At 36.9% G+C, this 24,328-nt stretch overlaps 1 protein-coding gene across 1 annotated transcript in view; it reads right to left on the reverse strand.

The window, feature by feature from the left end:
* The window catches only part of KCNH5 (potassium voltage-gated channel subfamily H member 5), a 309,803-nt gene that overhangs the window by 56,130 nt on the left and 229,345 nt on the right, over positions 1-24,328 (reverse strand). Inside the window, exons 9-10 of the mRNA XM_043556311.1 lie at positions 16,973-17,225; positions 2,650-2,846 (exon numbers count right to left, since the gene is read on the reverse strand). Coding sequence (XP_043412246.1) covers positions 2,650-2,846; positions 16,973-17,225 — 450 coding nt within the window. The remainder of the gene's footprint in view (positions 1-2,649; positions 2,847-16,972; positions 17,226-24,328) is intronic.

Genomic DNA, 24,328 nt, shown 5'->3' on the forward strand with positions numbered 1-24,328 from the left:
GAAACTTATGTGTCTGTGGAATATTGTTGTGGAAAAAAATATATCAAGTACGTGACAAGCCAAAGCAACATGATATCACCTAAAGAGTTAGGTTTTAGAATCAGACAGGGATGGATTCGAAGGCAAACCCTGACCCATAATTGACTTGGTAACTAGCTGTCCCCTTCCCAGAACCTCAGCTTTTTCTTCAATGAAGTGGAAATCATAGTGCCTCATCTGTGGGTTATTAAAATTTCATAAGATCAATTATTAAATAAAAAATGTATTGAAGTGCACAGTTTTAAAATAGGCTCTGAAAATGATATTCTCATGAGTCACTGGAGGATATTTTCTGTTATTTTTATGAGAATACTTTTTAAAATTTTTTTAATGGTTATTTATTTGAGAGAGAGAGCATGAGGCAGGGAGGGGCAGAGAGAGAGGGAAAGAGAGAATCCCAAACAGCCTCCACCCTGTAAGCACAGAGCCCGTTGCGGGACTGGACCCCAAGAACCAAATCGTGAGATCATGACCTGAGCTGAAATCAAGAGTCGAATACTTGACCGACTGAACCACCCAGCCAGAGAATTTTTTTTTTCTGACAACAAAGTGACACTGACCGACAGCACACCTGTCCCCACATTTTGCCAAGTTATTGAGACCATCCATCAATTGAAGAAGGGCTGGAATTTATTAAATTTTTTTTTTAAAAACGGACACAGGTTGTAACAGAGAACAGAGTATATAGGGAAGAAGCCATTTGATGTAACTTGGGCACCAGTACCTGCAGACGTGGGTCCACCACCCCCGGGTCCCATTAAAAAACACACAGTTTCCTGTCTCTAGCTCTCTTCCTAGCAGAGGTAATCATGCAGGTGTGTGCACTCAGCATTCACAACAGTGTGTGGGTGGGTGGGTGTGGTGTACATATGCTCAGATGTGTGAAAGAGAAAAAAAAAAAAGAGGCAATAGAGCTCTGTGATGGACTCATTCTGAAGAACCAGAATTTATTTTCTACTGGTAATTATCCCTCTTTGAGACCTTGCACTGCAAATATATCAGTTGGTTATTTGATATTAATCCCTCTGGGCCTGAGTTTCCCCATGTGTTTTGAAGGGAAAATAACTGTCCTTTTTTTTCCACAGGAATATTACAAACATCAGATGAGGTACTGTGTAAACAACATGCTTTGAGGAGGACAGTGACAAATAGGATCTGTCCTGAGGACCGTAACGATGATGGATAGGGGTTTCGGTGATCTCGCGGTGTGTGGGAAGACTCCAAAACTGGCAAAATTTATACTGGAGAAGATTTAATAAGATGTAAGAGTTTCAAATATCTAACAGGCTGCCTTGCAGAAGAGGAATTTGGCACTGGGGAAGGTAGAGCATGGACTGAAGGAGACTTATTTCTGCTTAAAAGGGACTCTACACTCCCTGACGAATAACCAAGAAAATTCCACGTTTAGTTCATATTCGGTACCCCTCTTCCCCATTCATCACCATCTTCACTTTCAATTACATGTACAAATCTGTGTTTCACATATTTGTGTTTCATATACCAGTCACACTTGGCTGTAAGCTCCTTAAGCATTGCGGCTCTAGTCCTCGTGCTCGCAACAACTCCTTACGTTTTGTCATGCAGGTTGTGAGTGCTCAATAAACATTTGTTAACAAAAATATAACCTGAAAATGTTACTCAAATGTAGATCCAATGTTGTGACACAGCTGGGAGGAATATGACTCCTGCAGTCCTATCCTCTCTTAGAACCCCAAGTAGGGAGCTATATTGATTTGCTTATGTTCATTTCTCTGCTGCAGCAGTAGAGATGCTGATTTGTCTCATGGCTTGATTTTTCTCCTCCATGTTAACTAAAGGGAAAGTTCTATTTAAGGGGGCAATGGGAAGGAAGCTTGCTATTTCAAAATACTTCACCATAGACAGGCAATTATTTTAGATGAAATTCCTTAAGTGCAGTTGTCCAAATGTGTATTTCATTCTTGGCAATAAAAGGGCCCTAGCCAATGTCCAATGACCCATAAATCATAGCTAGGGGATGTCTTTATGCAAATTAAATTTGTGTCACGGTCATCAATAAAAAAGAAAACGGCCACGAAGATTGTATTTGCAACAGCAGTGCAAAGTTAAGGATTGCTATACCAATTTGTAGGACATGTCAGTGTGGCTAATTATTTTTTAAGATAGTCTGCTTTGAAAGAATTCACAGGTAATAGGCTTTATGAATTGATCATTAAATGAGAAAGGATATTTAAATAGAGTCAGGAATATAAAATAAACATTCAGTCTGATTAACCTTACCAACTTAAAAAATCCACATAATAAAGTAAGGGACACTGACGTTATTTTTATGGCAGTTATCATAAACCCCAAGAACTAACTATATTATAGTACAGTATGCTTGTTTCTCAACTCTGCCTTTCATTTTACTTTTAAATTATAAAGATTCAAGTCTTTAACCACATACTCAGGGTTTCTTCCCCCCTCTTAAAAAGGAAACAAAATATAAAGAAAGGGAGAGAATTATGTCACTTCAAATCAATGAGAATGTACGAGTGCAAAATGAAATGCCTTTTCCACACCTCAGCTAATAGAGCATGACATATTAACTCTATCGATACTAATAAGGGGAAGTGGATACATGCAACATACCCGTTTCCTTAGATTACAAGTAAGAGTGAGATTCCTTGAGAATGAGTTTGCAAAAGCTGTATAAAAGTCCAGGACTTTGAGCAAGGCTTCTCGCTTGATGATGTGGAGGTCACAGTATGTTAGTGCTCGGACATTGGCACATGCGTGAGCGAGGGTGGTTTCCTTCCAGAAGATGTCTCCAAATACGTCACCTTTCCCTGGAAAATGGTATAAGATAAGTATTCAAGTACCTATACTAGTTCTTACCCTAATCACTATTTTTATTCAGTTTCATATATGGTATTGATATACTAGCATAATTTAGAGCCTGAGTATATAACCCCATCCAGATACATATAACAATGTACAACACTGTCATATAATATGTAAAGTAACATCACCCTGAATGCAGTTCTTGATGGAAAATCTGGAGTGGTATGAAATACAACAAAGACAAAAATCGTATTTTAACAAATAGTTTCATTATCTTCTGCCATCATCACTTTTTCCATCTGACTAGAAGGAGCAAAGGTGACTTTTTAGTTTCATCCCTTCTTCTGCTTCTTCTGTAGAGATGACAGAATGCAATATAGAAGGATCTGCTGTTACAGTATTTATAAATCTGGAACTGATTGCACATATATTAAACATACATTATTCAGCAACTAAGTCTTATGCTCCAGGCAGACTAATACTGGCCATGACTTATTCCCCAGGGATGCCTTTCCATCTCTCCTGAGCCAACCTTTATGCAAGGCCTCAGGGCCCAGCCCCGGGGGTCCCCCATCCACCACTACAGAGCCTAAGAAGCTGAGTTGGGGAAAACATGGAGACTCAGATTTGTTATGCTATCAACAGTTCCCTAAAGAGTGCTATACTGTAGTGAAATGTGGATATCTTTTTGAAATTCTGGAAATCACACAGAAATCAACTCTTCACTTCAGAGCAGCATCCACTGGTGAGCTGAACTCCGCAGTTCACCATTCCAAATCAAGAGTACTCAGTTGCCCAAACAAGATGGGGATAAGGAAGACTCAGAAATTAAGGCACTGTGCCAAAGACATGCTTTCTATACTCTAACCACAGAAATGAGTAAATATCTGCTTTCATCACAAAGATTGAAGTCAGAAGTGACAAGAAAAAAGGAAGAAGAAGAAGGGAACATCTTATAACACTTCAGGCCAGCAAGATTACCAGAGAAAAGGCAACATGTAACCAGAGAGACGAGGGAGAGAGAGAGGAGGAAGAGAGAGAGAGAGAGAGAGAGAGACAGAGAGACAGAGAGACAGAGAGACAGAAAGACAGAGATTGAGGTTGAGTGAGATTACACATTCTTGCCCACATAGACAGTTTGGAAATCCTTAAAGAACCATGAGGCACTCCAGGATAGAAAGAGAAAACATGCATATATTGAGAAAGTGGTTACAACTATCATGTGATCATATGATCAGCATAAGGTAACCATAATGGATATTTATTTAATTAATCTTGAGCATTTGTTTCCAGACACTCCAAAATTTTCTTTTAGTTAGTGACAGTGACAATTCAACGGTCTGATAGCCTTACATTTGTCCAAGGAAGGTTAAGTAGAGACCTGTGACCCAAGGTAAGTCTCTGGGGTTATACAGCATCATAGATGACCTAAGGGAGACTTTAGGTATAGAAATTTCAAAAATAAGCCCTACCTCCACTTACACAGGTGAATTTTAGATATCTGTAAGTGGCATTATCTAAATTTTAAACAAGTAATTCCAACTGTAAAGAAATACATATTTATTCTAATCGCATTATCAGAAGTACCACATTTAATTATAAAAATGTTCATTGAATGAGCACTGAGTAATGTATGGAAATGTGGAATCATTATCTCGTACACTTGAAATTAATATAATGCTGTACGTTAATTATACTTCAATTTAAAATAAATAAATAAAAGAATAGTATGCAGCACCCAAGTATCATAAATTGGAAAATAGTGACAAAAAGGTGTTCACATTATGTAAAATAACAAAGGCAGGATATCAAACCATACACATAGTATGATCTCATTTTATGCACTCTACAAAGCAAGTGCACCAAAATGGTAGGTTCTCTCTGCCTTATGGATACTGAATGGGTTTTATGGTCTTATTATTTCCATTTATTATTTTTTAATCAGAAGACATCAACAACTGTTATATTATCATAGTCCCTGGTGCCATGAATGTAACAGGGCTTCTAAAGGGCTGCTTTCATGTACCTCTTGTTCCTTTTACTCTATCGTCACTGCTATACTCTCTATGCTAGGTTTTTCCTTGAAAAGACAGAAGAAGGATTCTACTTCTTTCTGATTCATTTCTGTGACCCTTTCTCAAACTATCACTTGTAATACAGCCTCTGACCTATTTATAAGTGCTCAGTACTCTTCAGCTATCTGATTTTCATGTGCAGTAACTACAATGATAATCAATGTTTTTGACTAAGTAATTTCACTTCCAGGAATCAATCAAGATTTAGGACCAATACATGGCATATTCAGTCACAGCCCCAGATTGGTAAGACAAACAAACAAATGACTAAAATATCCAACTATGGAAAGCTATCTACATATCAAGCATCAGTTCACATAGAATTAAAACTGTCTTTTGGAATAATGTGCAAAAATGCTTACCTTATAATACTAAATGAAAAAATAAAGATACAAAGTATAATATAATTTTGGTTACAACTACAATAAAGTACATAAAAATGAAACTGAAACTCCCAGACTAAAGAAATTACCAATTAAAAGTACTTTTTCTTATTTTCTTAAAATAAAATATTCATGACAAAACCAAATATACTGTATTTTATTATTCTATGTTATTCTATAGAGGACATGTTATTATTAATTGATAAATTAATTAACTGCTGAAATTAAAATTGTGTTAAAAGCCAAAAGGGGAGTGCCTGGGTGGCTCAGTCAGTTAAACGTCTGACTCTTGATTTTGGCTCAGGTCATGATCTCATGGTTCGTGAGAATGAACCCCACATCGGGCTCTGCACTGACAGCTCAAAGTCTGCTTGGGATTCTCTCTCTCCCTCTCTCTCTCTCTCTGCCCCTTCTCCACTTATACTCTCTCTGTCTCTCTCAAAAATAAATATAAATAAACATTAAAAAAAAGCCAAAGGGATACAAGACTAGAAGAAAATGCATTTAAATAATTATAGCAACTGGCTTCAGGTAACGTGTTTATTTTTTCTTCTTTCTACTTTATGTTTTCCAAATTTTTCTCTAATGAATCTGCCTAATTTTCATTTAAAAATAGCAAGCTACTTTCACAGATGTATTTCCTTACCTATTTTAATAAAACTGAATTAATAAAATATGTAAATAGATCTACAGAATAATAGATGAATATTCATTGATTGATTAGTGTATCATCATGAGTAAAAGATACCCCATATATAAATGAATTTCCCGTTGCCAACATAGACCATTTTTTAAATATTTTTATTTATTTTTGAGACAGAGAGTGAGGTAGGGGCAGAAAGAGAGGGAGACAGAGTATCTGAAGTGAGCTCTGTGCTGACAGCACAAAGCCTGATACAGGGCTCAAACTCACCAACCGTGAGATCATGACCTGAGCTGAAGTCAGACACTTAACTGACTTAAGCCACCCAGCTGCCCCCAGACCATTTTTAATTATGGAGGCATTCAAATGTCTGTTACATATTTTACCTAACTGCTGAAGTTAAAAATGTCTGATACATATTTCTATCAAAAATTTTAAATTATTTATTTTTTTCATATCATGGATAAATAAAAAGCCTGTGATGTGGAAAGAATAGCATTAAGCTAGAACATGAACTCATAAGGGCAGGGAATTTTCTCTGGTTCATCCACTCTTGTTATTCCCCAATTCCTAGAACAGTTCAAGCAAGAGCTAAACAGATATTTTTTGGAAAGAAAAATGTGAATGAAAATAGGGGAGAGAAGAAAGACACAGAAGAACAAATTGGGAAATAAGACATTCAAGTTAGATGTGAGGCTCTACCTGTAATGGTGTGGCCTAGATCAAGTTATTCAACTACCTGAATCAACACCTGTTGCTTTGACCCTAAAGCGAACAAGATGAACAAAAACCAATGTTTAAGGTGTCTCTACATCTATAACTCTATGGTAATTCAACTAAAAATCATCAAATTGTATTTTCAAGATAATATTTTTTCTATGTCAAATTGGCAAAAAAAAAAAAAAAAAGACTAAAATCCAGGGCCTCAACTCCAAATCCTCAACTTGAATCCCAACTGATTCAAGCAAAGTAAAATTTACCCCTGCTCCTCCTCTTAAAAGAAGTTTAGAGAAGCATAGCAAAGTTAATAAATGTGGATAATTCGGCCCTCAGCATTGGAACTCACACTGCATAATAAGCAATGCTAATTGTTGTATAACATAGAATTTCCATTAGGATACACGATTTATCAATTGGACATTGATATAATCAATCATTTTAAAGTGTGTTTGCTTTATCCAGTTTTCTATACCAATTTATAGTCACTTAATTCACAATAAACTTTTATGGCACTTCTGGAAGATGTGTCTTGTAAATCAATTAATTAATTTACCATTCACAGTAGAGCTGACTAACGTTCTTCTCCAAGGAATATTATGCATATCTACACTGAGTAATCAGAAATCACAGATTGTAGAGACATGGGATCGTGCATGGAATATCCAGTAGCTGCACAAGTTCAGATCTGGGTCCTTCTGTTCGTCTTTGTGGCTATCGGATATTTGATGCTGGTTTTTAGGTCAGCTCTCACTGGGTGCAAGTAGTCTCAGCTATAAACATTTCAGGGCTTGAGAAAACTAACCTTCCCCCAAAGCCCTAAAATTAGTAGAAAAGCTCACACTCAACATGAAAGTTGTTGTTTGGCCTATTTATATATTCTCAGTTCTCTGCATCAAGTCTTATGAAGTATTTCACTTCTAAACCACAGGAAACAGGACAGTAAAACAGGAGCGAATTAAAGATTCAGAGACTATGAAACTGGAAAATGTAAAGACAAAACAGAGATGACAAGTAACAATATAATTAAAGGAGTAGTACAGACCATGGTATATTTAGGGAGTATGATCCCCTGAGGTGCTGGTTTTATAGTCAGAGCTTTTTAAAAAATTTGAAACACATTATTTGGTGAGTTAATGAAATGGATAAAACAAATGCATTAACGTTATTTCAGTTATTCATCAGTGAGTATAGCTATCTAATATAGCCAATGAATCCCTAAAAATACAGCATTTGAAACGTAGGTCGTTCCCTGTCTGGTGTAGTCATGGCTCTATGTGATGATTCTTCTATAGAATGGACCTAATCCCTGTATTCACTTTTATCATTAGTCAGCCCTTCACTCTGAGTGATTATTGCAGTAGGCTCATAAACTTTATTATGAATACATATGCATTAAAATATTCATTTGTACATGAACAACACTAGGAGTTTTAGAATTATGTGATTTTTAATGGACTTTGACTATAACAACACCAAGTATCATCCACTAATGTTTTAAAGGCATAGAACAGAAAGAATAAGATGATGAGTGTTAAAATTAAGAAATTATATAGGTGTAGTAGAATAGAATCTTTTAAAACATTTAGAATTGATGCCTGCCAATCTTTGGTGATTGATGCCCAAGGTCATTCTGTTCAAAAATTATAATGTATAAAAACCTGAAGACACTTTTAGAGAAGCAAGTGATTCTTATATACTAAAAAAAAACACTGATGTAGCTTGTAAATTTTTATTTGTACAAAGAAAGAGTCAAATAGCTCCTGCTACGCTGATGTAAAACTAGAGTATCCCGTATCAATAAGGAATGAAGGCAGGGAAGGAGAGTGGGAACAAGACAGGGATGTATAGGTGGGTGTAAGAAAGCTGGGAAAATGCAGATGAAGCTTTCTGTAAGTGGATGCCTTGACCTCAGGAAAACAAAAGAGCAGTAAGAAAGGAGGCTTCATGGCCCCACCCTGTCAAGAGAACAGCAGCACTTCAGGGCAGGGTAGAGGATTCAGCCTAAGAACTGAGAGAAGTCCCAAGGTCGGAACAGAGTCAGGGATGGAGAAGTAAACTCTACCTCTTCTAGGAAGGAACTGCAAAGATTTGTGGCCATTCTTGCAATCCTGAGGCATTCTTGAAAGCTTCATTTCCACTTTCATACCTCCCAACTAGGTAGACTCTGAACTCTTCCAGGGCCCAGAGGAAAGACTGGCAAGCAGCATTTAAGATCCCCATCTTGTGTTCTGAGGGCTCCCGAGAGACACTCTGAGCCAGTTTTCCCTGGTCCTAAACACCTGCCTGGCGGTGAACCAGTCACTATGAGGACCATATTTTTAGATAAGTAGGAGATGATTAACCACCTCATAGTCATATCATATTTGGTGCAGGATTTTTGTTACACTGGTGTGGTATTTAACAGTGTTGTTAGAAAAATCTTTTTTTAATAAAAGGAAACAAATTGGTGACAATAACATAAGCACTATATTTTCTGTCAATATTAAACCAAATAATTGTATAATTTCAAAATTCCATTTAAAAATAGTTAACAGGAACCCATGGGGGAGGGGAAGGGAAAAACAAAAAGAGAGGTTAGAGTGGGAGAGAGCCAAAGGCATAAGAGACTCTTAAAAACTGAGAACAAACTGAGGGCTGATGGGGGGTGGGAGGGAGGGGAGGGTGGGTGATGGGCATTGAGGAGGGCACCTGTTGGGAGGAGCACTGGGTGTTGTATGGAAACCAATTTGACAATAAATTTCATATATTTAAAAAAAACTTATTTGAAGTTAAATAAATTTTAAAAAATAAAAAATAAAAAAAATAGGTATGACCTGGGGTGAATCACCTGATACCATACTGCACAGCCTCTTTAAAACGACTATAGTAAATACTTGATTCACAGAGTTGATTAAATGATTTGATATAATAATGCATATAAAATAATGAGTACTCAATGACTATTGGTATTTGTATCAGCCTCTCAAAGGGGCTGAAGTGCATTTTTCAAAAGTATACTTTTGATAAGAAATATTAAAAGCAAAATGTATGTGTAGATTTTAAATTTTACTTAAGCATGGGGAGGGGGTTCTTATTTACTAACCACAAATATGGTTTTTCTTTCTTTAAGCCCCTTTTAACTCTTGAGTATTCATTTTCTTAAAATTTTGTTTTTAAATTTTTTTTTTCAACGTTTATTTATTTTTGGGACAGAGAGAGACAGAGCACGAACTGGGGAGGGGCAGAGAGAGAGGGAGACACAGAATCGGAAACAGGCTCCAGGCTCTGAGCCATCAGCCCAGAGCCTGACGCGGGGCTCGAACTCACGGACCGCGAGATCGTGACCTGGCTGAAGTCGGACGCTTAACCGACTGCGCCACCCAGGCGCCCCTTAAAATTTTGTTTTAATGTTTACTTATTTTTGAAAGAGAGAGAGAGATAGAGAGACAGAGCATGAGTGGGGGAGGGGCAGAGAGAGAAGGAGACACAGAATCCTAAGCAGGTGCCAGGCTCCAAGCTGTCAGCACAGAGGCCAATGTGGGACTCGAACTCATGAACTGTGAGATCATGACCTGAGACAAAGTCAGATGCTTAACCAACTGAGCCACCCAGGTGCTCCTTAAGTGTTTATTTTCAGTAAAATTAATTCTGACTTGCAGAACTATTTATTCCAGTTGATAGGGGAAGTAATGCTACTTTTAGGAATCAAAGCTAAGTCCCCTTCCAAAGAAATAATTTCAACTTTTCCTACCATGGCCAATCACCATGGTATAAATTAGATTCTTTCTTGATACTGGGAATTCCTGATGTATAACAAGGAAGGAGTGTTTTATTAAAGAGTTTTAAGTGACCTGAGATATTTAACATTTGGCCTGCTGTATTCTCCTTGTGCAAAATGCCCAAATGGTAGTCAGCAAACTTCCTGCAATTCAACATGGTGTGAAAACACAGTAGGGCAAAGTAATGGCTCAAGTCAGGCTGGAAAGGAAACAAGAACAAAATGGCCTCAGAGGCCATGCTAAAAGTTACATTTTATCCTCAAGTTGCTAAAAAGTCAATCTTAATGAGAAGACCACATGGTAAATTATATTTTAGAATGAATATTTTGGTGGCCACATAACAAAGAATTAGAGGTTGAAGCTGATGACAGATTGTGAGCTCTCCAGGCCTTTCAGATGGCAGTCACAGCCCAAGACCAAGCTTTTAAAAGCAGTCACCATGTGAAGGGGTATTAAGGATAGGATAAAGAGATAACAAGGTGATAGAATCAACAAGACTTAGTTTTGAAGGATGATTGGGAAAGAATTTGAAATTGAGTCTAAACTACTAGACTGTAAAGACTTGCATTTTATCCAAAAAATCTACAGGCTGAAGAACTCTAAAGTATATCATTTGAACCATACAAATAATGTCGGAATCACTACTTTGAAAGTTTAAAACAAGACAAGCATGTAATTTTTTTAAAGCAAATAACTGGCTTGACCTTTATAAAAATGTCTGAATTCACCATGTTCATCATCATAATATGTATAGCAAACCTACCTGGTTCATAGGTCAACATCTCGAAACAGAAACATGGATGCAAAAGAAAATAACTTTGGGGGCTTGGGAAAAGCCCTTTTAAGGATTTAAAGTGTGAAACACTTGACTTCTAATAGCAAGTACGGGAAGAAATCTTAACTGTAGCATGAAAGTCACATTTTCGCAGATTCTCAAAATAGCAAAATATTATTCATTCACATCTTGGAATTTTTTTCTTTTTGGAATAAAAATAAGCAGATTTTGAATTTTGAGCACCATAATTTGTAAGTTTTATTTGATAATACAAAACTCTTAACTCAGGTACTAGAAATTATTTTTTTATTATTAAGGTTATTTAACTCTGTCATTCTCTGCCTCGCTTCTGCTCCCTGCCCTAACCCCATAACAATATCTAACCCCTCCATCCAAACTACATAAATAAGCATAACTCTCTCGGGAATTTGAATTTACAATTAGAAGACTTAGATACTGGGGCGCCTGGGTGGCGCAGTCGGTTAAGCGTCCGACTTCAGCCAGGTCACGATCTCGCAGTCCGTGAGTTCGAGCCCCGCGTCAGGCTCTGGGCTGATGGCTTGGAGCCTAGAGCCTGTTTCCGATTCTGTGTCTCCCTCTCTCTCTGCCCCTCCCCCGTTCATGCTCTGTCTCTCTCTGTCCCAAAAAAATAAATAAACGTTGAAAAAAAAAAAAAAAGAAGAAGACTTAGATACAGATTGTTTTAGATTAAGAACTCCAGCTCTATGATTCTCATCATTAACAGATCCAGAAAAGACACAATGTGAATGCAGCAAAACAAATATCTTGGGAGCCAGGTCTATCGTTCACAGGGAAATGTCATTTATATAGCCCTTAAAGATGCAATATACCTCGCTGAGACACTTAAAAGTAACCTGGCTGTTTTAGCCACACCAGTAAATCTGTTCACATTAGGTAATTATAGGGTAGGAACTAAAAAGCAAGAAGATACTAAAGACTATAAAATATTACATATGCATCATGAACTTAATTTGGAATTTTTTGTGTCTCATAAAAAGTGGGAAGGTCAAAAAGAAAAAGGTGGAGGTGTAAGAACTGAAAGAGCTTCAACTTGGAAAAAGACATGAAAAGCAATTATCTTCACCTGCCCTATTTAGAAAAACATCTTGAAGCCATCCTTCAACGTTAAAAAAAGAAAGCATTTTGTTGACTACATTTTTAATCTTTCCACTAATTAGTTATGGTTCAGAACGTATTCATTAAACACTTAGCATTTTTGACACACTAAAGAATTATGTACCTACCAAGAGACTGTTGAGAGGCAAAGATCCAAAAGAATGAAACTGCACCTGTTCTTTGGATTCAGCAATTTTAATTAATTTTAAAATGACCTCCCTTCTCTACCTTTCAACTGGCAAACGAATCAATGTAAAAGAGAGAAAATCCTGTTTATTTCTCCTATCAGACCAACTGAGGTAAATCTTCATTTTTCTGAGCTATGCTCGGATGTGAGACATGTTTTTTCTTTCTGTCTCTTACATAAGGCAAAAAGTCATTAGACCTGATGAAAAAGGACACGTTTTAAGGCTAAAAGCCACAATTCACAATGAAGATACAACAGTTATGAATATCTGTGCACCAAATAACACAGCAGCAACCATGAGACAGCACAAACTACAGGAGATACAAGAAGGCACAGATAAAACATATTAATAATAAGACACTTTAACATGCATATATCGTGTTTTTCACAAATTTAGATTTGTGGCAACACCATGTTAAGCAGATCTATTTAGCATCATTTTTCCAACAGCATTTACTTGCTTTGTGTTTTTTTTTAGGTTGTATCTATTTATCTATTTTTGAGAGAGAGAGGGAGAGAGAGATTGAGAGAGAGAGAATGCAAGTGGGAGAGGGGCAGAGAGAGAGGAAGAGAGAGTATTCCAGTCAGGCTCTGCGCTGTCTGCACAGAGCCCAATGCCAGGCTCAAACTCACAAACCATGAATTATGACCTGAGCCGAAACCAAGAGTCTGATGCTTAACTGACTGAGCCACCCAGGCACCCCTATTTGCTCACTCTGTCTCTGACTCAAACGTTAATAATTCTCACAATACTTCAAACTTTTTCCTTATTATTATATGTTATAGTGACTTGCTACCAGTGATTGTGACCCCCTGAAAGCTCAGATGATGGTTAGCAGTTTTTTTAGTAATAAAATACCTTTTAACTGAGGTATATACTTTTTTCTTAGACATAATGTTGCACACTTTATGGATTACAGTATAGTGTAAACATAAATTTTAAATGAACTGGTAAACCAGAAAATTCACTTGACTCACTTTATTGAGATACTTGATTTTTTGTGGTGGTCTGAGACCAAACCTGTAATAACTACCCAAGTATGCCAGCAGAAGACCTAACCAACTTACTAAAAAGGCAGAAAACCCAAAGATATTTATCAAACTTCACTCCCTGATAATTTTTGCAACTTTTCACTAAGTTTGTAATTATGTCAAAATTAAGCTACCAAAAAAAATGAGAAGGAGAAGAGAAACAGAAAGAGCATAAAAGGAAAGGATAGTCACCAAAATGTTAGGAGTGACACTATTGAGTTTCTCTTTTCCTCTCCCTCTCTTAAAACATTGTTAAGGTATGTTGAGTGTTAAATAACCCTCCCACCCTTCCTTTTTTTAAGTTTATTTATTTATTTTTGGGAGAGAGGGGGAAGGGGGAGGAACAGAGGGAGAGAGAGTATCCCAAACCCATGCAGACCCCCACATGGGGCTCCAACCTACCAACCATGAGATCATGACCTGAACCGAAACCAAGAGTGGGACACTTAACTGACTGAGGCACCAGGCGCCCGCCACCCTTCTTTTAATCATAAAAGTACTTTAGAAAAGTCTAAAAACATGCGTACTCAATGGAAACCACACTAAGAAGTCACAAAATGAAGCCAGAGTGGGGATCTACAAATCAAGAGGCTGGCTATTAGGAAAAACCTTCCTGGCAGGTTCCAGGGTAGGTTCCAGGCAGGGCTTCAGAGGCCTCCAGGGTGGAACCTGCACATGGCGTGAATACAAGGGCAATCCGACAATGCCCTCGTGCTCCCTCTCCTGCAGAAGTTCTCCAGGAGTCCACCCTCCCAGTCCACAATGTCTTCAGACTGTCTCTCCAATAAACCCAGATTGGCAGAAGGTACCAGGACAGAGTTCCCAAAGCTAATCACCACATCTGTCCTGTCATCATGGATCCAAACCACAGACTCCTGTAAGACAGTATTTTTGTCTGGCCCCATGGTGCCAAGGCAGCTGGCCAGCCCATGTGGCCTCTGCCACTATGGCACTTCCCAGCCTGGCCCACCTACTTCCACACTGAGAGATCACTTCCGGGTCAAACTTTGTTTTTTGTTTTTGTTTTTTTAAATAAAAATCCTCTTACTGCCCTTTGGCTGAATTAATCTTTGTGAGAGGTCCATGGAAAACAAGGAAAGAAAAGTTTCCAGGGAAGAGGGATGTACATATAATTTGACTCATTAAACCAAAAGATGAAAAGTCTCTGAATCCCAAGACTTTTTTGAAGAAGATAAACAAAAGCACACAAAGAAATAAAATGTGACAGATATATAATGAGACTGGTCCAATACTCAGGGGCCCTGTGTTCATTTTCACTGTGTCACTGTGCAAAACCAGCTACCATTTTATTTTAAAATGAAAAGAAAATGCATTTTGTCTGTCTCACTGAGCAAATGATTCCAGCTTAACAAACCCAACCCAGCGGCACTGCACCCAGGGCTTTCTCCATCCTTCTTTTTAGAAAATAAGTTACCAAGGTGAAGCTGTAATGAAGAAAATGGGGCAAAGTAAATGACAATGAGTACACAGCTGAGGTAACTTATCACAAGGCACACGCTTCACTGTAATATATCCGATGCCTGTTCTCCCACCCACCATTGACATGAACATGCAGGAAAAGAAAATACACCTGTTTTATCCTCTTCTTTAAGCAAACAAGAATGGATGTGGTGTGTATATGTTTCATTTTACCACAAAGGATTGTTCTGGCAAAATACACACTTTTTATGAAGGATTACATAGAACGCCTTTATACTCCGGGAAACAAAGCAGAACAACCACTAAGTAGCATTAAACACAGTGCTGACTCTAAAGTGCTATATGAATTTCTCTTGCAAAAATAAAAAATAAAAATATTTCCTAAAAGAAATCTCACCTTAACTGTAATGCTATTTCTCAATAGTGTTCCGTCATTTGCAACCCTGAACCATTTTCTCTAACTCTTACTAATTTTACTGAACCTATTTTCCTATGAACGCTCACTGCTTCTCAATACTAAATTCTGTCTTATTTCAGGTAATTGTGCTTTTTGAAATCAGTTATTCATTTTTGTGCTGGACTTTACTTTTGTAGCTTCTAAAACACAGAAGTCCAATCTTTTACTTACAAGAGTAAGTGGCATTCAAGCTATGGTAGATTGACCTCAGTAGCTAAAAAAAAAAAAAAAAAAAAATCCAATAGTTTAAAAATTGAGCTCGTTTTTCATGAGACACAAGCCATGAAAAATATGAAAATGGAGTTGACATCCTGCAATTTTAACTTATTTTACTTGAGAGAAAAACAAGGGCTGATTCTCTCTGACCTCATTATGGCTTCTTTTTATTCCTATGTGGACTTCATGAAACTGCTACAGATTTCTGAGTAGGACTAATCTAAAATATTTAGGGGCACTGGGTGGCTCAGTCGGTTAAGCGACCAACTCTTGATTTCGGCTCAGGTCATGAGGTCCTGAGATTGAGCTCCATATCAGGCTCCACACTAGGAGTGGAGCCTGTTGAGGATTCTCTCTCTCTCCTGCCTCTCCCCTGCACATGTGCATGCTCTCTTTCTCTCTCTCAAAAAAATAAGAAATAAAATAAGATAAAATAAAATAAGATAAAATAAAATAAGATAAAATAAAATAAAATAAAATAAAATAAATAAAATAAAATAAAATAAAATATCATTTAGCATATTTTAACCAATATACACATTACAATGCCCCAAACATGTAATTTCTTAAAATGTTGTTATTTACATACTCAATCTCTGACTCTTTTTTGTTAGTATAACAATCTACTAGGTCTCTGAATTTTTTATTTAATTTTATTATTAGCCAAATATTTTTTCTTGGTTCACAAATGGATAGAACAAGCTTTATAAACTGAAATTTACTTGCACTATGATTACTCTAACATAATGGGTTAAATTCATTTACCTCTTCATCACTTTCAGCTCGTTACTTAGGTCTGCTGTGGATGAATGAGGCAGAAATATTTAGAATAAGATGATCTGTACTCAAGTGCTAACTCATTTACTAACTAGCTGGGAAAGTCACTAAACTTTTCTGGTCCTCATTTTGCTCATATCTAAAAGAAAGTATTGAGTTAGACAGGTTCTGTTGCCCCTCTGAGACTATCATTCTAGGTTAGCAACCCGAAAATAGTTCCACAAGCCATTTTCACACTTACCAACATGGAGGTACAGACACCTTAGGCTATGACCAGCTCTAGTCTAAAAGGTATTGTCCTACTATTGCCAAAGAAAGTTTAATCAAACCCTTGTGCAGCCCATTAAGCTGTGACCAATACTAATGTTCTTTGCTGAAAGAGCATTACTAGTTTTTACTAAGATTCATTGTCTCATTAGTGACCCAATTTCCAAAGTCACCAAGCAGAGGAAATTTCTCTTAAGAAACCTGAGAAGCAAAATCTCTAAAACTGTTACACATTTGCTACTACATTAGGAAAGTTCACAGTACCTAAAATAGCCACCACCTCATCATCCTGGATGACTTCCAAGGATCCTGACACCACAAAGCAGAGGGCATCCACACTTTCTCCAGCATGGTAAATGAGGTCCCCAGGAGCACAGTGAATCGTTTGGAACTCTACCGCCAAGGCGCGCAGACACCCATCACTGGCCAATCGAAAAGCAGGGTGTTCATTGAAAACCTTCCGATTTAGATGAACACAGATATCAGCTCTCATGTCCTTGGGACAGATGGAGAGAACCTGAAGAAAGTGAGAAATGAAGAAGTGAGAAGAAAAGAAAAAAGGCTATTTCAGTAAAAAAGTCATCCAACAAATGTTTAGCTGCGACAAAGTCGGCAACATACTGTACTAGATGCTGGGAATGCAAAGTTAAAAGTCACACCTCTGTTCTCAAGGACCTAATTATCCAGGGAGATGGGCTGATGAGCATATGGAGTGTTACAATGCAGCATCACACAGTAAAACTTTGAGAGTGGTATGGATCTCTCCATAGAAAGAACAGAGTCTTGGAGCACCTGGGTGGCTCAGTCAGTTGAGCATCTGACTTCAGTTCAGGACATGGTCTCACAGTTCATGGGTTCAAGCCCCACATGGGGCTCACTGCTGTCAGCACAGAGCCCACTTCAGATCCTCTGTCCCACTCTTTCTCTTCCTCTCCCTGGCTTGTGCTCTCTCTCTCTCTCTCTCTCTCTCTCAAAAATAAATAAAACATTAAGAAAGAACAGAGTCTTAGGTGGTTAGGAAGAGTCTCAGAAAAAAACCTTGATATAATTTCATCAAAGAGCCAACTAAAATAGGGTATTACCTTTCATCTTAGTCTAGTCTCTGTTTTAGAATTTTTTTCATAACTAAAACCAAATTTAGTCTGATGTACTTTACTCCACATGGGAAGTGGATTCATATTAATCAATTATAAGAAAACAAAATCAACAAAAGTACCCTTGTAACTTGACATGCGGGCACTGGCTGATAAAACTCTACCCTTGATGTGTCTATTTTCACTCTTAAAAATTTTCATTTTATAAATAACTTTATGCTCAAGGAGTGAGAAAGGTATTCACTAGTCTTCTGTAGGATTTATGCAATTGGGAGTGGCGGTGCCCGCAAGGTGAGCACATTACTGCCTGGCAACCTTGCTCGTACTGGTCTTTGACTCCAGACTGCCAAGGGAAACAGGAAAATTCAAGCTACAGGCAGCCTTCAGAAGAGGGCACAACTGGCAGAAACATACTTAGATAGCTCTCTACCGAAGGGTTAGAAGGTTCTTATTGCCTGTAGCTTTCAGACAGGGCAATTAATGACCCAGAATAAAATGGACACCATCACCACATCTAATCAGAGAATCATAAAGCAAGATGTAATTACAGAAGTCAGTACCACCCATTTGAAAGATGTGTGTAAAAACTCACTTAGAATCCTCTCCCAGCCCCCTTGGGTAAGTTTCCTTGTCAGAATTTTTTTTTTCTCTGATAGGCTTTCAGCCCTTCAAATAGAAGTCTTAAGCTGATCTTTCCCCATTAAATTATACTGAATAAAGTTTTAATATGAAATGTGTTTCTTTCCTGTACTACATACATTTTAACCTTTAAAAAAATTACCTAAAGCTTGAAATATCCTGGATATTCCTTTTACTCGGGACTCATGATCAATGAAAAGTTGGTTGCCTCCCTGTGTAGAAGATGTGTCCATCATAAATGTAAAGACCATTAATTAAATTATACTTCCAATATCCTTTCCCTTAATCTTTCCTAATACCGTACGTATTATTTTGTATCACTTAAGCAACTCTGTGGCTTTTTTAATACTCCTTATAATTCCTATAGGGAGTAGGGATCAACTCACCTATCCTGAAAAATCTCATCTTTGAAGAAAGGAATGCCTAACAGAGCTTTAGAAGCAATTAGCACTTTCCTTCCATATCAGTTGTTTTCCATAGTAATGTAATGTTTTCTTTATTATATTGATCTTTAATTACTTCTGAAATTACTGGTTCAATAGGCACTTACTCAACTCCAATGATGGGGTGCACCCCTGCAGTAAGCCCCTGGAACTAGAAGGATTAATAAGACACTGTCTTTGCCTTGGAGGAGCTAGCCACAAAGTAGCAGGAGGAAGGCATGTACTAAAAGTTAAAATACAATGAGAAAAGTGCTAGGACAGGACACGGCCAGGGTGACATGGGAGCCCATGTTGCCTATGAGTCATTACTTATGGCTTAGAGGTAGGAAAAAGATAAGGCTCGAGAACACTTAGGTCTGGGTGCATATCTATCACTTACTACCTCTGTAGCCTAAGTTGTCTTATCTCTAGAAACCTCACCTGTGAAATGGGATGATGGCACTCATTTCATAGTCCCACTGCAGGAATTAAATGAAAGGGCTTGAGTTTAGCACAGTTTAGCCTTGCACATGGCCAGGACTAAAGAAATGTTGGGTTTTATTACCCCTATCAAACATGAGTACTTTTTTTTGTTCTTTTTTTTTCAAGTTTACTTATTTTAAGAGAGACAGAGAGAGCTCAAGTGGGGGAGGGGCAGAGAGAAAGGGGGATAGAGGATCCAAAGAGAGCTCCGTGCTGAGAGCAGACAGCCGATGTGGGGCTCAAACTCATGAACCATGAGATCATGACCTGAGCCGAAGTCAGATGCTTAACCAACTGAGCCACCCAGGTGCCCCTTGAACATGAATATCCTTACAAAGTTTATTGTTGCTTTAGCTCTCTGGAAAAACAATATACTTTTTTCTTTTTCTTTTTCTTTTTCTTTTTTTTATTTTCCACCCTGTTCTGAATTCTGTATCTTGGCTGTTGAGATTCTAGGCAAAATTAAGGAAATATCTCAGCATGAACCTGAAGATATTTCAAGCACTAGCTAATATTAATATTTTTCTCAAGTTGAAAATTAAATTAGTGCTAGAAAAGCCAAAAAGTAAAAATAATTTTAAAATATATACACACATGCATAAACATTATACTGAATAGCTTAATGGGAAAATGAACCATTCTGTTTCTATTCCATTTACCTTACAGGATTTTTAATGTTTTGGATTCATTTTGGTTAGCAGTCATTTTATGTCCTTTTAATTATGTCTTTCAGGATTCATGCTTCAAATGAAACCCTCCAATGTAAGCAATATTCTCTGTTCAGTGGCATATCAAAAGAGGATTTTTATTACATATTAATTGCATCTTCCCTTTTTTGTTTCACTTCACTTATGACACTAATTCATTTATTATTTTTATAGGTGCCATATACTAAAGTTCAAATGTCATAAAGTGACAAGTTAAAACTAAGTTAAAATAGACCAAAGTCACACCCAGTGGCAAGCTCATTCCCTATCCTTAGATAGAGCATGTGCCTTACATGCTGTGTCTGTCATTGAAATATGAGTATAGATTACTTTTTATGTAAATGAAGGCATTGACAAGTGTCTTAGGCAAGACAAAACTTAGTTTTAAGTGATAAAATTATCATTCAAGATGACTCTAACACCTGCTCCATTAGTCCTAATTTCAATGTACTCTGCCTTGAATGTCATATGCAATCTCTTGTGGATAAGGTCCTTACTGGGTATCTTATAGTTATAAACAAATGAAATTACATTTCAGTAGAAAATTATTCATATTAAAAATGAGTATCCCCTCTTCATGTCAGGATAGTTATAAATTAGATTCTTAATTAAGACAATGGATAAATTTTCTCTTTGGAAGAGCTACAGCTGTATACAAGGAGTCATTCTTAGAATTCTGCAACCAACCCTGCAAAAAGAAAAAAAATGCCATGGTCTGAAGAAGGAAACTTTTTGAAATTCATTGACTTATGATACCGAGGACACATATAGTCATTCATTTAACTCGTAGTTAGTAAGAGTTGGTTATACACTTGTTAACATGTGGGCTACTATGCACGTCCTCCAGATCCAAGAGCAAAACTTTCAGTGCCTGTATCCCTAGAGCTTCCAGTCACGAATAGCTTAAAAAATGACTATTCTTAGTCCAGTGCCCCATTTTACAGATAAGGCAAATGTATAACATAAAGTTTATGTGATTTGTTCAAGGCCTCTCAATAAGTTACTAGCAAAACCCAAAACTCTTTGGGTTCCAGTTTTTAAGCCATGCTCCTCAACGAAGCTCAACCAGGGACAAAATGTGACATCTGGCACTCTTTTATGTTTTCTAGGCCTTTGAATACTACAAAAAATATAGATGCTGATTTATGAAAATCATTTAATGTCCAATTAATCAAAATATGGCTTTTTTTATTAAGAAATCACTGATGTGCATACCACCACCACCACCAAAGAGCAGCCTAGATTTCCTTGCAGATTTGTTTCCATTTCTAAACACTTTAATTTCAGCTTCAGATAAATGTATTGCCATATTTTAGTGTGTGGGTGAAGACATAAGGATGCACTGACAAATTATTTATCTCATTACTATTTGCCAAAAGGAAGTAATCTTATTTGAAATATAAGTTTCAGTGTATAGATGAAAAGGACCTGAGCTATATATTAGCATGGAGTAAACATATTTGATAAATGTCATTTTCCCCATCACTTTTATCCATTATGATACTAGTAATGTTGCAAAAGCTTAGAAAAGCAAGCCTAAAAACTTGAATTAGAAGCCAAAGAGTTAAGATTCTCTAAGGAAATGGCTGACTATACAAAGCCCAAAGAACAAGGTTTTATCCTCTCTATTATTAATTATTTGAATACACTTAAACATGCATTTTAATAATCCTTATATAAAATGTAGGAAATCAAAAACCTATAAAGAAGAAAATAAGATTTCTCCATTACTTACATATCTATATACATACATACCATTTTCGTGAAACCTGACTCTCCAAACCTTTATTTCTTCCTGTGTTTATATCACATTATAATCACTTCCCATGCCATGAAATACGGATTTAAAAACATAATTTGAATCACTGCATAATACTCCATCATACAATTATAACACAATTAACCACTGCATTATTATTGGATATCAAGATTTGTAGTTTTCCCTTTCATAAATCAAGGTACAACAAATACTCTGTACTTTTGTCAGATTGTCTGAGGACAGATTCTTTTAGAAGAAAAGTGAGTGGGCAAAATATAAAAACATTTTCAAGGATCTTGCCAACTTATTTCCCAGAAAAGGCACAGCAAATTACTCTCTAAGCCAGAAGTGTATGAGACTATCTTACATCTTTTTAATAATCACCCTCCCCTCAATTTTTCATTCATTTGCATTTGAAAAAGAAAAGGCAATTTTACCTGAAACAAAAAATGGAATTGTACATGGCTTGTATGGAATTGTATATGGAACTGTAATGAGACAGAATGTTGAGCTTTATTTAATCTTAGTGAAGGTGGTCTCCTACCACTACTCCCTAGTTTAGTGACAACAGACTGACTGCTTTTATTCAATCTACAACAAATTTCTAATGTGAAAATGAGGATAATGGTGATACTTCCATTTTAAGCTTCTGAAATTAGTGAACAAAACAAGGGCCCCTTTTGACATTTCTCACTGCTCTAAAATAAATTGTTTTTTTTTTTTATTATCTACAAAATCTTATATCAGGGGTAATATAGTGACAGTTATTTTTAATAATAATTGATAAGTGAAGATGATCCCCCCCCCGTTCTCTTTCTTAGGACAAAGGAATAAATTGCATTAATGACATTTTGATAGGCAATGAAGTTACCACTGACATTCTTCAAAATCCCTGCTTCCTTTGATGCAATTAGGTTATGCATTGCTAATTAATCTCCCCTCACGGATCCAACCGAATTGGTATTAAATTAGTGAAAACCAGTGGAGAGAGTAAGGCAAGTGACATTTGCACATAAAACATTTTTACAATCCTTCTTGGGAATGAGGAGCTCTAAGACTGCCAACAAATGAAGTAAAGTTCGCTACAGAAATTCAATTCTCATTCATTTTATGGGAAGAAAAAAGGTTCACCTTATTTTTTTTTTTCAAGTATAACCAGGCAGCCATGAGGACCAAGGGAGAGCAGCTGTCTGGAGGTTAGTCTGCCAATTTCTGGGGTATCCAAGCCTCCAAGGAATTAACTCAGGAACAATGTAATGAAATAAAACCAAAGCAAATTAACTTCCATTATTTAAAAGTAAAAGGTCATATTTAGCAACAGAAGACTGATATGATCAGTGAGAGATTATAGGTTAAAATTCATAGGTTTCACTTTAGAGACAAATTTTCTGCAAATAGACCACATATACAAAAGTGAGACTTAAGATTTTGTTTAAAAAATGTAGTGAACCCATTCTACCAAATTCTTCATAGTTTTGGTTCTGCAGTAAAGTGAGCAATAAAAAGAAACAAATAGCAATTGTTACGATTTTTTAGCTTGTTAAAGGTGCTAATGTTCTAGACCACTAACTTTCCAAATTTAGGGCTCTGATAAAATTTAGATTTTCTATTCTCTATTCTTAATCTCATGTGTGTACTTTTTCATGTGCATGTATTTGACTAAATAAGAATACTTTTGCAGAGGAACCGAATAGACATTTTTCCAAAGAAGACATACAGATGGTCAACAGACACGTGAAAAGATGCTCAACATCACTCATCATCAGGGAAATGCAAATCAAAACCACGATGAGATACCACCTCACACCTCTCAGAATGGCTAAAATGAAGAAGACAAGAAACAATATGTGTTGATGAGGATGGGGAGAAAAAGGAAACTTTGTACACTGTTGCTAGGAATGTAAGTTGGTATAGCCACTGTGGAAAACATTATGGAGATTTCCTCAAAAAATTAAAAATAGAAATAGCATATGATTCAATAATTCTACTATTGGGTATTTACCCCGGGGAAATGAAAACACTAATTCAAAAAGACATATTCATCCCTGTGTTTACTGCAGCATTATTCGCAGTAGCCAAGACATGGAAGCAACCCAAGTGTCCATCAATAAATGAATAGATAAGGAAAATATGGCGTGCGCACATGCACACACACACACACACACACACAATGGAATATTACACAGCCATAAGAAGGATGAGGTCATGCTATTTGTCACAACATGGATGGACATGGAGGGTATTATGCTAAGTGAAATAGGTCAACCTGATAAAGACAAATATCATATGACTCCACTCACAAGTGGGATCTAAAGAAATAAACAAAAAGCAGAATCAGAACTATAAATGCAGAGAACAAACTGATGGTTGTCAGAGGGAAGGAGGGTGGGGAGTTGGGCAAAAAGGATGAAAGGGAGAGAGAGATACAAATCTCCAGTTATGGAATGAGTAAGTCATGGGAATAAAAAGCAGAGCATAAGGAATACAGTCAACAATATTGTAATGGCAATGTAATG

Source organism: Prionailurus bengalensis, chromosome B3, assembly GCF_016509475.1.
Source record: "Prionailurus bengalensis isolate Pbe53 chromosome B3, Fcat_Pben_1.1_paternal_pri, whole genome shotgun sequence".
In the NCBI taxonomy this organism is placed as follows: domain Eukaryota; kingdom Metazoa; phylum Chordata; class Mammalia; order Carnivora; family Felidae; genus Prionailurus; species Prionailurus bengalensis.